The sequence below is a fragment of the Electrophorus electricus genome, chromosome 20, assembly GCF_041902795.1.
Source record: "Electrophorus electricus isolate QZ-2024a chromosome 20, ASM4190279v1, whole genome shotgun sequence".
Taxonomy (NCBI): Eukaryota; Metazoa; Chordata; class Actinopteri; order Gymnotiformes; family Gymnotidae; genus Electrophorus; species Electrophorus electricus.
In genome coordinates this window covers 2,612,959-2,626,787 of record NC_137516.1, presented here as the reverse complement: position 1 = coordinate 2,626,787, position 13,829 = coordinate 2,612,959, and the positions used below count along the sequence as shown (strand labels likewise).

Genomic DNA, 13,829 nt, shown 5'->3' with positions numbered 1-13,829 from the left:
CAGTGTGTGTGTGTGAGATGTGTACGCACCTGTCACCTTGTGTACTGCTGTAGGTATAGTGGTGTACCAGATGGTACCGGCTATACTCACACTGTCTTTTTGGGTTTGTGTGCCTCACTTTGTGCGTCTTCCTGTAGGTGTGAAGGTTGGCAACACGAGACAAGCTCTGTCACACTCTGTGTGTGTGTGTGTGTGTGTGTGTGTGTGTGTGTGTGTGCGCGTGCGCTTGGTGTATCTTACTGAAGGTGTAAAAGTGGGCCAGTCAGTAGAGGCACTGGCAGCAGTCTGCATAGATTACTGTACATGTGTGTGTGTGTATTTTATATATGTATGTATGTATGCATGCATGCATGTATGTGTGCGCGCATAGTGTCTTGTATATGGACCATCATTACAGGTTCTTGTAACAGTCGTGGGTGGGTGGGTGTGTAAAATTCAGCCCTTAAATTCGTTGAACATACCCTGGCTAACGAGATTTCAAACAAGTATGTATATGGCTGTGTGTGTGTTTGTGTGTCCTGCTGTAGTATAGGTGAGCTAGTCAGATCTTTTAACACTTGTTGTGTGTGTGTGTGTGTGTGTCTGTCCATTTAACACTCACCTAGTGTGTCCTGCTATAGGAGAGTCAGTTGGCACAGAGCATTTGGGTGTGTGTGTGTGTGTGAGTGTGTGTGTATGTATGTGTGTGTATGTGTGAGTGTGTGTGTGTGAGTGTGTGTGTGTGTGAGTGTGTATGTATGTGTGTGTGTGTGTGTATGTATGTGTGTGAGTGTGTGTGTGTGTATGTGCGTGTGTGTAAGTGTGTGTGCGCGTGAGTGTGTGTGTGTGTGTGTGCGTGCGTGTGTGCGTGCGTGCAAGTGTGTGTGCGCGTGAGTGTGTGTGTGTGTGTGCGTGCGTGTGCGTGTGTGCGTGCGTGCGTGTATGTGTGAGTGTGTATGTGTGTGTATGTATGTGTGTGTGAGTGTGTGTGTATGTGTGTGTGTGTGAGTGTGTGAGTATGTGTGTGTGTGTGTGTGTGTATGTGTGTGTGTGTGTGTGTGTGTGTGTGTATGTATGTGTGTGTGTGCGCGTGCGTGCGTGCGTGTGTGTGTGCGTGCGCGCACATCTCACCCTGTGTGTCTTGCTGTAGAAGTACAGGTGTGCCAGTCGATACAGGCTCTTGTAGTGCTGTGGGAAGCGGCTGAGGCAGAGGAACAGGGCTCTCACACACATGTCCACCAGCATCCTGCGCTGCTCCACCCGGCCAGCCGGCAGGCACCTGGGCACCTCCATCACCTCCAGCGGGGCAGGGGGCTCCGGCCGACGCTTGCCCTCGCTCGAGAGCCCCAGCAGCGGAGTGCAGGGTGGGGGGCCGTGCTTGGGCGGAGTGGCAGGGACAGGGGCAGCTGGAGGCTGGGTGGGGGTGTCTGTGGTTGGGGTCTTAAGCAAGGGCGTGTCGGGAGATGTGAGGGACAGGGTGGTGTCCGAGGACTCCTGCGAGAGGGTACTGGAGTTGACGTCGATGGACTTCTCCTCTGCAGCACATGAAAAGGTCGAAGCAGAGGCATGAGCACAAAGTGACTACAGAAAAGATCTCTGGGACAGACTTCTGGAGACAAAAAAACAACAACTAGATTTACTTATCTAGAAGCCGGTACCTGGTTCCTCTGCTGTGGGGGGCTTGTCTTTAGTGAAGGAGCTGATGTCCTCAGGAAATGGGTGACACATCCCCGAATCCGGCTTCTGGCTGCCGTCCTGCGAGCCGGCGGGGTCAGCGAACACGTCCTGCAAAGAGCTGGAGTCCGACAAGACGGCCACGCTGTCCTGGCTTTGTTCTGACGATCGGAACCACGCACCCGCACGCGCACACGAAAACACACGCACACAGGCGCACCATGAGGCCTATCAACAGGCAAAAGTGCCAGGTCACCCATGTGATCAGAAGCACCGCCGTTTCATTGGTTTAAACCAGGGTGGCCCAAATTGCAGAACCCGCAATTTAACACCGAGATCCCGAGGTTAACCTTAAGAAGGCAGAGAAGCGGTTTTCAGGACACAGCTGAAGTCTGACGTGAGATCAAAACAACCTTGCTCGTGGCTAGACTTCATCTGGGTCCAGAAACAGGGCTGAAATGTCCCACACACATGGACTGTGGACCTGCACAAACGCTAGACTCAAAGGGCCAGTGATGGACAGAATCAGAGAAGAGATAGATGGCACTTATTGGAATGCCTATATTGATTTTCTAAATTTTCTCTGGCACAGCGAACGTGTGCCACTCCAAACCTCCCAGCGGGTAACAGGAGAGTGAGTTAGGGGCCTCTAATCGTTTCAGATAAGCTATGTTGGCAGCAGAAAAAAGCACTTGCGTATTGGGTAATAGTCCAGGTAATATGGGAAGGGTAATATGGTAAGGAGTGCGATCTTGCTTATGAGTTCTGCCCTTTCTTCAAATGGATACAGTACAGCCGGGGGGGGGGGGGGGGGGGGGGGTGTGCGGTTATGCAGTACATACATTTTTTTTAATGTTCTGCTGCCAATAATACAAACCGGAAAGGCCCACTGCATGCTGAAAGTGAGTCAGCATTTGGCCTGGGGGGGGTGGGGGGGTGGAGAGATACATCCCTAACGCCAATGCACAAGCCAACTCAGCCTGGGGGGCGTAAATACATCCCTAACGCCAATGCACAAGCCAACTCAGCGGGGGGGGGGGGGTTGAGATTGGGAGAGACAGAAGTGAGAATGCAGGTTCAGCCTAAGCCCCCCTCATGGCTTTCATCACTGTAACTGCCTGGTCTCCTCAGCAGCGGTTAAAGGGCGGGATCTGGAGGGCTGATTGGGACTGGATTCGCCAGCTTGTGCATTAAAAAGAGGCAGAAGCGTTTTGGAGAGGTCAGACTTCGCGCGGCATGTGCAGGGCAGAAGGATGGAGAGATCTGCTGGTCAGGACAGACAACGGAGCGATGGTAGAGAACACTCTCCCTGGCGCGGCTCCCAGCATTCAGCTGGTCCAGGGTTAACCATTAACCATGCCGGCACAAATGAAGCACTATGAACTGCTACCCTGGAGCCCTACTGTGCCCCTGTGAAATCTGCCATCCCCTAATCCAGCACACCTGGAGACCCTTTCAAGCAGGACCGTGGGTGGCTAGAAATTAAAGACTGAATTGAACAGCGTGGCAGACCTCGAAAAGGGCATAAAAGTTATCTTGCGTAGTGCATCTCGAACTGTGCGGTGACAAAAGAATTCAGGGTTGGACAGTTAAAGCTTGTTATGTAATAAACTGCTCGTCTGAACTGAAGTCCCACCAGGGTTCTCTACCATCACCCTCAAGAGAGCAGAGCGTCGTTAGCCCTTTTTTTATGCAGGACGAAGGTATCTGGGGTCTGTACCATATGCGGGTGCAACTCGCAAAGCAGACGCAGGCCCAGACGCGCAGTAACTGTGGTCATGAGAACGGCGGGCTGCGGAGGAGACCACAGCTTTAGGGAACATCTGAAAGATCTCAAGTCAGAACATTCACTTTGTATTTTACCTGAAAAGATGTGAGATCGAATGTTTCATTCCACATGAGGAAAGAAGAAAATGAATATAAATATAAATTATATATGTGCATTTTTAGATCTGTGTCTGAAACACCAAGTGACAAAAGCAGTGCTTATCTACTCATTAGTGAGTCTTTTACAAATGTAGGAAAAAACAACAACAACAAAAAAACAAACAAATCACTGACTGCACCAATTTGTGAACCCAAATATACACACACAGATAATATTTTTTAACCCCTCCCACCCGGTGCAGGTGAACTATGAAAGGCACATCATCCGGATGTCATTGGACACGCACAAAAAAGGCAGAGCAGAGTGCATCGTAGGGCATTCAAGACATGCAAACCACCACCACAGCATCCCGGCCCCAGCGGCACACACATTAAGAAGCAGCAGGTGTGAAGCAGGCCAGAGGCAGGCAGACAAGGAACAGGCAGGTAGGCTGCAGGGAGGCAGGGAGGCAGGGAGGCAGGGGAGGAGGGAGGGGAGGAGCCTGAGGAGGGCACGGGACCGAATGGGAACGCGGGTGACAGGGCTTACGGGCCGCACGCAACAGCCATATGACGACTGTTCCACTGGCAAGGATCGGGTGTGACCATAATTACCTCATCTCCTATCAGTGCTTTAATAAACAGTATCCAACAACGTTTACGCTAAATCCTTAACAAACACATTAAAGATGCCCAGGTTGATTTGTGGTTGTTTGTCTTTTGTTAGGGTTTGGGTTCTGATTTACAATTGCAAAATCAGCATGTTGCCTGCGAAGCCCTAAAAAATAAATAAATAAATAAAATATTTAAATCTACTACACTCCTGACTGGTTTCAGATCAGCGGCTTGGCACATCTTCAAGCCAAGGGTGACTGAGCTCTACGGCGGGGAACACTTCAGTGAACTTCACCCCTGCACTCACATTCAGTGCGGATCCTGTAAACAGGCCAAGTTACATCATGCAAATATGATCACCCTCCGGAAAGGCCAACACTCATGGCAGGAGAACATCTGTATAGCGGCCTGTGGGCAGATAGCCGATGCAAAAAAACAAAAAACAAAAACAAGTGCTCCCTACAGAACGTAGAAAACGTAAAAACAGACGGACCAAAGTGCAAAGATGGCACAAAACAGCACTTCCGTTCTCCTGACCATAAAGGAGGAGGGTGAATCGTTAGTTCATGATGTTATAAGCAGATACTAAATAAATAAGCTAGTTTCATGATAAAGTCTGAGTCAAGGTTAGCAAAAGGATTATTAGCAAACAGGATTACAGTAATGCTTAAAGTTATGAAATAATTGGACGCTACCGTTGAATTACATAAGTCCAAAAAAAAAATTTATATTTAAACCCTCGTAGAGAGGCGATCTCGCAGTTGAGCTGGACATCGCTAACTGGGTCATGTCTGGCGTGCGACACAGATTCAGAGGCACGGTCTGCATTTTGCCAGAGCAAGCCACCAAGACAGTCTGCTAAAGACCCTCTATTCAGCCAATAAAAACATGTCCCACCTTAAATAAACAGCTGAAGCTAAAAACAGCAACCCAGGCTCTTTGCACGAAATGAATCATAATTGATGGGGTGACTGTACCCCTCTATTTTTCTTCAAATAGCCAGCTGGTGTTTACCAGAGCTGCTCTGTACGGCACTGTGCCGAAAGGTACCGTTAGAAGCAAAGCGCATACATGCGTTAGTAGAAAGACTCCAGGTTGTGCCGTTTATCTGCGTGAAACCACCAGGTCGAGTTAAATGTTAGCGCTGAGGGCAAGATCTGGCACGGTGCCAAGGCATCACTGGTTTCCTCTGACTGAAAGAAATCTTCATTCCAAACTGCCTCAGGGTGCTGTCTCGAGCCATCTCAAACTCTCTCTCTCTCTCTCTCTCTCTCTCTCTCTCTCTCTCTCTTCTCCCCTCTCTCCCTCATCAGCACTGACACGACCGTCGCTCCGGCTTCTACGCTCAGCGGACCCCGAGGTGCAGCCCGCCTAGATGTGTCGCCCGCCTACCCACGTTCCTTGGCAGCCTGGTGCGGATAGCAGGAGCAAGGGTGGGAGAAGTCACCACTCAGAACCCGAGCCCAATGGCCACGCCCCCACAAGCGAGGGCCGGCCTCCCCTGTGAGTGAGAGTGTGTGTGAGAGTGAGGAAGACTCCGGGCCTGGTACTGTACCGTCCTGTGCCTGCCTCTGCTGCCCCTTTTTACGTTTGGCGTAATCGTGGTCGAGCGGAGCGACCGCACACACGGAGGAAGTCACACCTGCCACGCCGTCACCAGCCAACGGTGCTGTTGCGGCGGTCGACACGGGGGTCGCCGCGGGGGTCGCCAGCGCCACCGGGCACCCAGCCGCACCCGCTGAGGAGGAGTGAGAGTCTTCGTCGTTCAGGGAAGGTGGTTTTTCCCTGTGGAACAGATCACACTGCTGACTTCACACACGTGCGCACACACACGCACACGCACACGCGCACACACACGCACACAGACAGATCTGCAGAGAAAGCGGCGTGGACGCCGGCGTACTTGTCGCTGGTCTTGGGCACACTTTTCTCCTCTCCACGAGCAAAAGGCCCCACTGCAGCTTCAGCGAGTACGTTGAAGAAAAGCTCGTAATCCAGAAGGTTCTTCTGAGGCTCCGGCACAGTGTCATCGTCCTCTTCCTCCAGGAGCTTCAGGATCGTAGCACTTGTCCTAAAGAACAGCTGAGAGAGAGAGTGTGAGTGTGTTTTCCCCCAAGGCTCTGCTCCCTTATCACTGCAGTTTATTCAACCTCCCTGCTCACCTCTAGTGCCTCCATGGCTAGATCAGGTGGGTTGTGGTAGTGGATTTTTCGTGGGTATCTGGCAGCCTCCTCGTGGAGATAATAAGCAGACTGTAGAAGGGGAGACACGGAGAGAGAGAACAATGCACAAAGCGCACAAGTAGCAGAGGAATCTTTTACGCGCTCTGCCTCGCACGTTAAAAGATCCTGAAGTCTCAACCACCTAAGCTGCCCCCCCCAGACGCAGATCACCTGTTTATAGAGTCGCAGATAGTCTTTGGGAGGCCACAGGCGCTTCTCGGCCACCTTTCCTAGCATGTAGTGGATGAGCCACTCTTCCTCATTACAGTCCCCCTCGCACGCAGACGCACTCTGGAAGCACTGGTATGCCGTGACCAGCATGGAGTCCCTGCGCTCTTCCATCTACCCCACACACACACATCCACACCTCAGCATTCTATAGCCTGCTACTAATTTTAACAGGCCTAAATACCTCTTCTTACCACCATCGGGGCAGTACATTCCCTGCGAGTCACTCAGAAAATATCCCCATACATATAGACGCAAAAGTCCTACCCCTTTGAAAACACGCATTATTGTGTCAAAGTAAATGGTTCGATGGGTTAGGTCTTATAAACATGCACACACACTCACACACACCTGTTTGACGAGCTCCGTTGGCAGCTCGTTCCTCCACTGCTTGAGCTGCCTGGAGGCGAAGGAGTGCAGGGCGTAGGACATGGTGCCGTACTCAATCCACAGGCTCAGGTTGGAGCCGTCGATCTCCAGCGCGCGCTTGAAGCATGTCAGCACAGCCAGCGAGTGCTTCCAGATGGGCCCATCGCTCTTCAGCTCGTTGGAGTTCAGCTTGTCCTGGATACGTGTGGCACGCGCCAGGGCCATACCCGCCCACGAGTCAAACCTAGGTCGGGATCAGGGGAGGGGCTTTGAGTGCCTCGCGGACAGGAGGCCGTCTCGGCTGTGTTTAACAGTCTGGAGACAGCGCGAGTTTACTCGAGATGTGAATCGAGTCACTCTAAGCCAAACATGGTACAAACGCTTGCTGACTCTCATACATCAGAACCTGCAGGCGCAAGTTCAGCTGAGGACTCACCTGTTGGGGCACACGCAGATGTCGTGCATGTAAAACTTGATGGCTTTGGACTGCTCTTTGTTTTTAAAGTGATAGTCAGCCAGCAAGTAGTACAGCTCGTTGACCAGAGGGGGCGCTAATGGGGCTCCCTCAGGCAGGGATGGCACCTGCATTAGTGCACAACAACAAAAGGTGACCAGTGGATCTTTCGGCCATTTGAAAATGCTGTAATAATCATTTCGGTTACTACCCATTAAAGTTCATGTAAGCAATTAGAACACGGCTGCTGGACTTCTCTGAGAAAAATCTTGTCTCTATGACTGTCTTGGGCACATCCAAGGTCTACCTTGACGCCTCCGCCCTCTATATAGGAAGACACTTCGTCGATAGAGAGCGTAGGGGTCTCAGAGCGGGGGATGATTCCAGAAAGCCTCTTTAGCAGGTTGGCCAGATCTGCCGATACGGTGCTGGTCTTGTAGCTGTCGAATTCTGGCAGTGTCTTGGGCTTGAAGTACTCAAACATGAAAAGTGCATCGCTCCACTGTAGCTCCACCTGAGAGACAGACAGACAGACAGACAGGAAGAGAGAGACCACGAATATCTAAAGTAAACGTATAAACAAAGTAAAAAAAAAAAAAAGAAAAAAAATCTTTTGAAGGCATTTTTCCTTGTCTCTGAAACAGCTGTGTCTGAGGTCTAATGGAGGTCCATTAGATAAAAGACATTTTTATATTAATGTAATGTATCACTATGTAAGATCAATAATCTTTTCTCTGCCTCAGATGACACTGTGGGGAGACAAAAAAAAAAATGGCATTAGGAGCCATGGTAATATCTACAGGCTATTATGGGATGTTTCTTTCCCTCACATCACTGAAGCCCAGTAAAAACAAGCCGGATGTAATTTGTCGCAAAAGACTATAAACAAGAATATAGGAGCGGTAATTGAGAGGAAACCTGGTTTTCCCAAAGACATCAGATGTAAATTGTTTTTAAAAAAAACAAAAAAAACAAACACATACGAATATGAACGATTATGTTAATGATACAGGCAGGCGTGGCTCTGCAGGAACACAAAGGCATGCACTGTACCCTCTGTTTGAATCTGTTCAGGAATATTTACTGTTAAACATACACCGTTAAACCAGGAAGACTGAACCTGGTCTTTGCATCTCTCGCACTGTTCCTGTAGGCATCTCTTCTTTTTTTGGCCTGTATGTGTAAGGCTCACTGTGCAGATGTTTGCACCCACGGTTTCCTGTACACCCTCAGAGTTTTTGGCCCCAGATTTTATCCTTTGCGCAGGCGATGATCGGGTAAGGGGAGAGAGAGCAGAGCACATAGCTCGAGTCTCTGATGGGGAAGTTAACTGGGTTAGAGGCCTGGACTGAACAAGCCACACAACGTTTTCTGTAGCAGCATATCGGTCACTTCAGCCCCAGTGTGCCCTTCTCCCTCGCTTCTAATGCAAAGAGATTAACCTACACACACGTTCTCCCCCACTGTTCCACTTATTGTGTGTGTGTGTGTGAGAAGCATTTCCCTGGTAACCAAAGAGCGAGGAAAAACATGCATATGCACACGTGTCTCTCTCCTCATAGTCAATTTGCTTGCAGCAGACTAAGGCAGAATTGATCACGTGATTGCAGACCCACTCTGCAGTAGTCACAGTGATTCCCTGTAAGGTCTCGCGCTGCCCGGCTGCATAACTACTCTGGAGAAACACTCATCAGCTCGTTAGCTAACGAGTACAACACCTGCGTGCCCTGACGGCTAAACGGGAGGTTAATGTGGACAAGCCAGAGTGGGGGGACGGAGTTCTTAACACTTCCGCTGCTCTACTGTGCACCGACGTATGTGGGCAGGGGACACAACGAACGTGGGGTGGGTGGTTGGGTGGGTCTGGGGCCCAACACTCGGCAGACAGCGTGCGCACCTGTTGTGCGGACTGTGCGTGAGTGTGTGTACCTGCAGGGGAGAGCTCTCCACCAGGTGGTGCATTCTGCTTTGTTGTGTTGTGCGCGCACATACACGTGTGTGTGTGTGTGTGTGTGTGTGTGTACCTGCGGGGCAGAGTGCTCCTCCAGGTAGCGAGCTTTGCTCTTCTTGCTGGGGTAGGAGTATAGGCAGTAGTAGCACTGCTCTAGGGCCGTCTCCAGGTCCTCCTTATACGGAAGAGAATCCCCCTCAGCTAGCTTCTCCTGCAACACACGGACCTGACACACACACACACACCCACGCACGCAAGCTTCACCAATGGCTGCGGACTAAGATGCATAGTTAGCCAGGTGTGAGCACAGTGAGTGGTGGATGTATGAACTTGGGGTGAGACTCACAAAGAACTTCAGCAGAGCTCCATCAGAGTTGCAGCACCAGGAGCGGCGGCCCAGGTACTCATGAGCCGTGTTCAGCAGCATCAGAGAGGAGGGCAGGAGGGGCGTGTCATCATCTGGAAGGGAGGGCCAGTGCACGCGCGCACACACACACACACACACACACCCCAAGCTTTCCATATGTTGCCAACAGTCTAACGGACACAAACGCTCAATTTGCCTGCCAACTCACTCAAGGAATTTCTCCATCTCTCTCTGCCTTGTGCGCATGTGCGCGCACGCAAGCGCGCGCACACACACACACACACACACACACACACACACACACACACACACACACACACACACACACACACACACACACACACACACACACACGGCTTGGAGGTGATGCTTCCATCGGCCAGCATGCAAACCTCTCCAGAGCATTAACAGGCAGACAGAGGGCAGGCTGGCGATGGTGAATACATTAGTCCACAGCTTTTAGTTCCTCCGCTCTGTGTAGGCGTGAGGTTAAAAATGCAGGAGATTAACCTGACACGGCCCTGTGGGCAAGAACCCTCAGGCTGGTTGTTGGCAAAACAAACCCGGCTGAATGACAATTAACCAGAGCACAACAGGAAAAAATGAGCACGTCCAAGCTGGGGCCTGTGCACGTAGCTGACCGCCCAGCAAAAGCACAGGCGAAAGGAACCTGTGCTTCCAGACTCAGAACGCAGGCAGCCTGTGGCTCGGCACAACCACCCACTGAGCAGCTTTTCACCAGCCTTAAGTGGAGAGTGTGTGTAGCGCGAGGGTATCCAGAGCGGAGGGGGCGTGTGTACAGCATAGCGTACCATCGTCATCTTCGTGTGCCGGGTGCTGGCGGAGCATGCAGTCAAATTCAGCCTCCTCCTGCTTGAGGAGGTGGTGGAGGAGGACCCAGGGCAGGACAGAGGAGAAGTGAGGTTCCTTGGGGTCATCAGGAAGAGCCATGCTACAGTCTATCAGCTGTAGGAAGTAAAAACACACACACGTAGGCCTTCAGGTGCGCAGATTGTATACTCGGACACATACTCCATAACAGCAATGTTGTGCTTAGCGTCTTACCATACCATAATCATACAGAAAAGAAGCCATGCAAAAACACACACACCCACACACCTGTATGAGGTTGTTGGCGAGTCGAGGTAGGTTGGCGCAGGGTGGCGTGCTGGTAAGGAGGTGCGGCTGCTCCGTGATGCACCGCTCCACCCCGCGCAACAGAGCAGTTGCTGTGCCCACCCACTCCTCCTTGGCAGAGGGGCTGCTGGGTAACAGGGTCCCCACATGCTGCATGGCCTCGCCAAGCGCCACTTCTGAGCTCTCCAGGCACTGTGCAAAGTTTTCCATGCACAACAAGGAGTTCTGGGACACACGAGAGTGGGAACACGAGGAGTGAACTGACAGCGCGCATACGTGTATTGCGTGTTCTGTCATCGCGCTGCGTCACCTGCAGGAGCAGAAGCTGGGCCGGCCTCTCCGGAGCAGAGCTAAGGTACTCCAGGTGTTTGGGCCGAGCAGAGCCGGGGCCATAGTGGAGTGTGGGCCGGATTAATCTCACCACCGCCTGGTGGTCGCCACTCTCAAACAGTCTCTGAATCTCCTCAAGGGACTGGCACCTCTCCAAAGACTTGAGCTTCTTCTCAATCTAACACACACACACACACACACACACACACACACACACACCCCATGAAGGCATCGAGATGCTCACATCTGACAAAACTGGGTACTGGAAAGAGACTTTTCTTCATGTCTTGAACCGTGTGTGTGTGTGTGTGTGTGTGTGTGTGTGTGTGTGTGTGCGCGCGCGCACGCACGTGCGTGAGAACACACTCTCTGTCCTCTACCTCCTCTATAGAGATGACCGAGTCCACACAGAGGTTGGGCAAGCACACGGTGAGTCTGTCCCCATCGGCGCTCTGAGGCTGGCTCTTCAGAAGCCCCACACACACATCGTAAACCTCCAGCGCCTCCTCCATGTCTCCCTGCGACACAACACGAACACTATGAACCCTCCACACCCGCGGTGTACTGCTCGACCGTGACTGGGTTCGAAGAGCTGCACGAGTGAGGCAGAACGTGACGGGGCAGGGCACGTAGCGGATGCAAGTGCGGACGTCAAAGCCGACGCACCTGACTCCACCCTTTTGGGTATGGCTAAACTGCAACAGCAGCGCAGAGAGTGGGTGAGGCGGGCACCTGAAACGCGAGGTATCGAGCTTTGAGCCAGTGAACGCGGACGGCGAAGGGGAGCCAGTCTTGTTGGAACACGTCTCTCTGCGATGAGGCCATGGTGAGGAGGAACAGGTCTGTCTGGAAGCGCGTCTCCTGGACATCCAGCTCCGCGTGCTCACCCGCTGTGCTCTTCCTCTGAGACACTGGACGAAACACCCAGGTGTTACCATGAAACACTACCACCCCATCTGTGTGTGTGTGTGTGTGTGTGTGTGTGTGTGTGTGGTGTCTTACTGTTCTTTCCCTTAGTGAGGACCCACTGCTCCAACTGTAGCTCCAAACTGGACAGACTCATCATCATCATTTCCTGTTATACACACACACACACTTACACATCAGGAAATTCCGCCCTCTTAAACGCACGCATAACATTTTTGTAACTACCTTGATGTGCTGGTTGCTGGAGTCCCGGAGGAGGGGGTTGGGCAGACCGGCACTGTGCTTCCTCCAGCAGTTGTACATGTCCAGTAACACACCGCTCAGGCCAGGTGGCCACTCTTCCAGAAACTTCTGCCCCATCACCTTCAGGTAGTGCAGGAGCAGCTCCAGGATGCCACCGTTGCACATGTTGGCCAGCAGGAAGGCATGTACCTCTGTGTGCTCTGGAGAAACAGGGAAACATCCAAGACTGGCGCTAAAATGTGAAAGACTGTCTCACAGATTAACCAATCACACGTACACCAAGTGTTTTTTGTCTGCATTTCTGTAAGGAGCAGATGCGCAGAGTGGCCATCCACCCTGAACATTTGCTCATTACGTTCTACTCCACTGAGTCAGGTACAAAAAATATAAATAAAAAGATGAATCCCAGTGTGCTGTTGTCAGGCAGATTTTAACATGTATAAAAGGATGTGTATTTGGAGGAGGAACTTTGGCATGGGCAACATCTAAATCAGTGGCATTCTGAGGAGTGTACATCACCTCAGAGAGCATGTGCTGAAAGAACCCAGCCAGGAGGTAACCTGGTTACCACCATGCTGTATATTGGTACATTTTTTTCTTTTGAGCAGTTTATATTACACCACTGAAAAAAAGATTGTGCCTTTTCATTCTGATGTCTACAAAGCATTCAGTGATCTAGTGATTAATGCAGGGATCTCTTAAAATTGATATACAGCAGAGGTCTCCACCTCTGGTAAGGGAGGTCTACTGCTTCACACAATTCAGTTCTAACACACTCCTGAAAACATATTCAGCTGTGTTAGACTAGGGCAGGACCCAAACTCTTCTGCTGGGTGGGGTGGGCACCCTAGATGTACACAGAGGTTACGAGTAAACAGGCCCCACCCCATACCTGTCTCGATGGAGCTGATGTAGTCAGAGAGGTTGGAGCCAGTGCCCTGGTTCATCTGGGAACCTGCTTTGGCCTCGCTCTGGGTGTCAATGTTACTGAGACTTTCTTCATCCTCATCGGCATCAAACTTCTTCAGCCTGGGAAGCGAGGACCAGACACACCTCTTCACCAGACATGCACACGGCCACAAAACCTCGCACCAACAGCTGACGCACAACACAAAAGGCCTGTGGAAGGTGTGGCCAGATTGTAAAGGCTTTGTGGGTGCTGTGGTAGAACGTTGCTGTGATTCTAACTGTGGGTTGATGAAGGCTCTCTAAAGGTCACTAGGTCATGCGGGGTGGATTTATCAGGGGCCTGCTGTCATACCGCGAGGGCAAGAATTTAAGCAGCAGCTCCTGGAAGTCGATCTTTTCTTCCTTCTTGCACTTGGTGTTGCGGACACGTGCCGAGCGCCTCTTGGCGGTCTCGCCGCAGTCCTCCATCACGCGCTTCCTCTTGGAGGCTTTCTTCGCTTTATCACTCAGGTTCGGGTCAATAACTGCAGGGGGAACATTTTTAATCACTGTGTGTGC

At 51.4% G+C, this 13,829-nt stretch overlaps 1 protein-coding gene across 11 annotated transcripts in view; it reads right to left on the bottom strand.

The window, feature by feature from the left end:
• The window catches only part of cabin1 (calcineurin binding protein 1), a 37,544-nt gene that overhangs the window by 20,265 nt on the left and 3,450 nt on the right, over nucleotides 1-13,829 (bottom strand). For 7 of the 11 annotated variants that reach the window (XM_081702993.1, XM_081702998.1, XM_081703004.1 and 4 more), the window contains exons 10-29: nucleotides 13,624-13,795; nucleotides 13,255-13,391; nucleotides 12,345-12,562; nucleotides 12,195-12,267; nucleotides 11,925-12,103; nucleotides 11,573-11,710; nucleotides 11,173-11,370; nucleotides 10,845-11,087; nucleotides 10,538-10,691; nucleotides 9,705-9,817; nucleotides 9,432-9,584; nucleotides 7,715-7,921; nucleotides 7,390-7,535; nucleotides 6,936-7,197; nucleotides 6,297-6,698; nucleotides 6,038-6,216; nucleotides 5,690-5,919; nucleotides 3,374-3,445; nucleotides 1,638-1,814; nucleotides 1,111-1,514 (exon numbers count right to left, since the gene is read on the bottom strand). In XM_081702993.1, the coding sequence (XP_081559119.1) occupies nucleotides 1,111-1,514; nucleotides 1,638-1,814; nucleotides 3,374-3,445; nucleotides 5,690-5,919; nucleotides 6,038-6,216; nucleotides 6,297-6,698; nucleotides 6,936-7,197; nucleotides 7,390-7,535; nucleotides 7,715-7,921; nucleotides 9,432-9,584; nucleotides 9,705-9,817; nucleotides 10,538-10,691; nucleotides 10,845-11,087; nucleotides 11,173-11,370; nucleotides 11,573-11,710; nucleotides 11,925-12,103; nucleotides 12,195-12,267; nucleotides 12,345-12,562; nucleotides 13,255-13,391; nucleotides 13,624-13,795 (3,857 nt within the window). The remainder of the gene's footprint in view (nucleotides 1-1,110; nucleotides 1,515-1,637; nucleotides 1,815-3,373; nucleotides 3,446-5,689; nucleotides 5,920-6,037; nucleotides 6,217-6,296; nucleotides 6,699-6,935; nucleotides 7,198-7,389; nucleotides 7,536-7,714; nucleotides 7,922-9,431; nucleotides 9,585-9,704; nucleotides 9,818-10,537; nucleotides 10,692-10,844; nucleotides 11,088-11,172; nucleotides 11,371-11,572; nucleotides 11,711-11,924; nucleotides 12,104-12,194; nucleotides 12,268-12,344; nucleotides 12,563-13,254; nucleotides 13,392-13,623; nucleotides 13,796-13,829) is intronic. The other 4 variants (XM_081703002.1, XM_081703001.1, XM_081702999.1 and 1 more) reach the window with 4 other exon arrangements.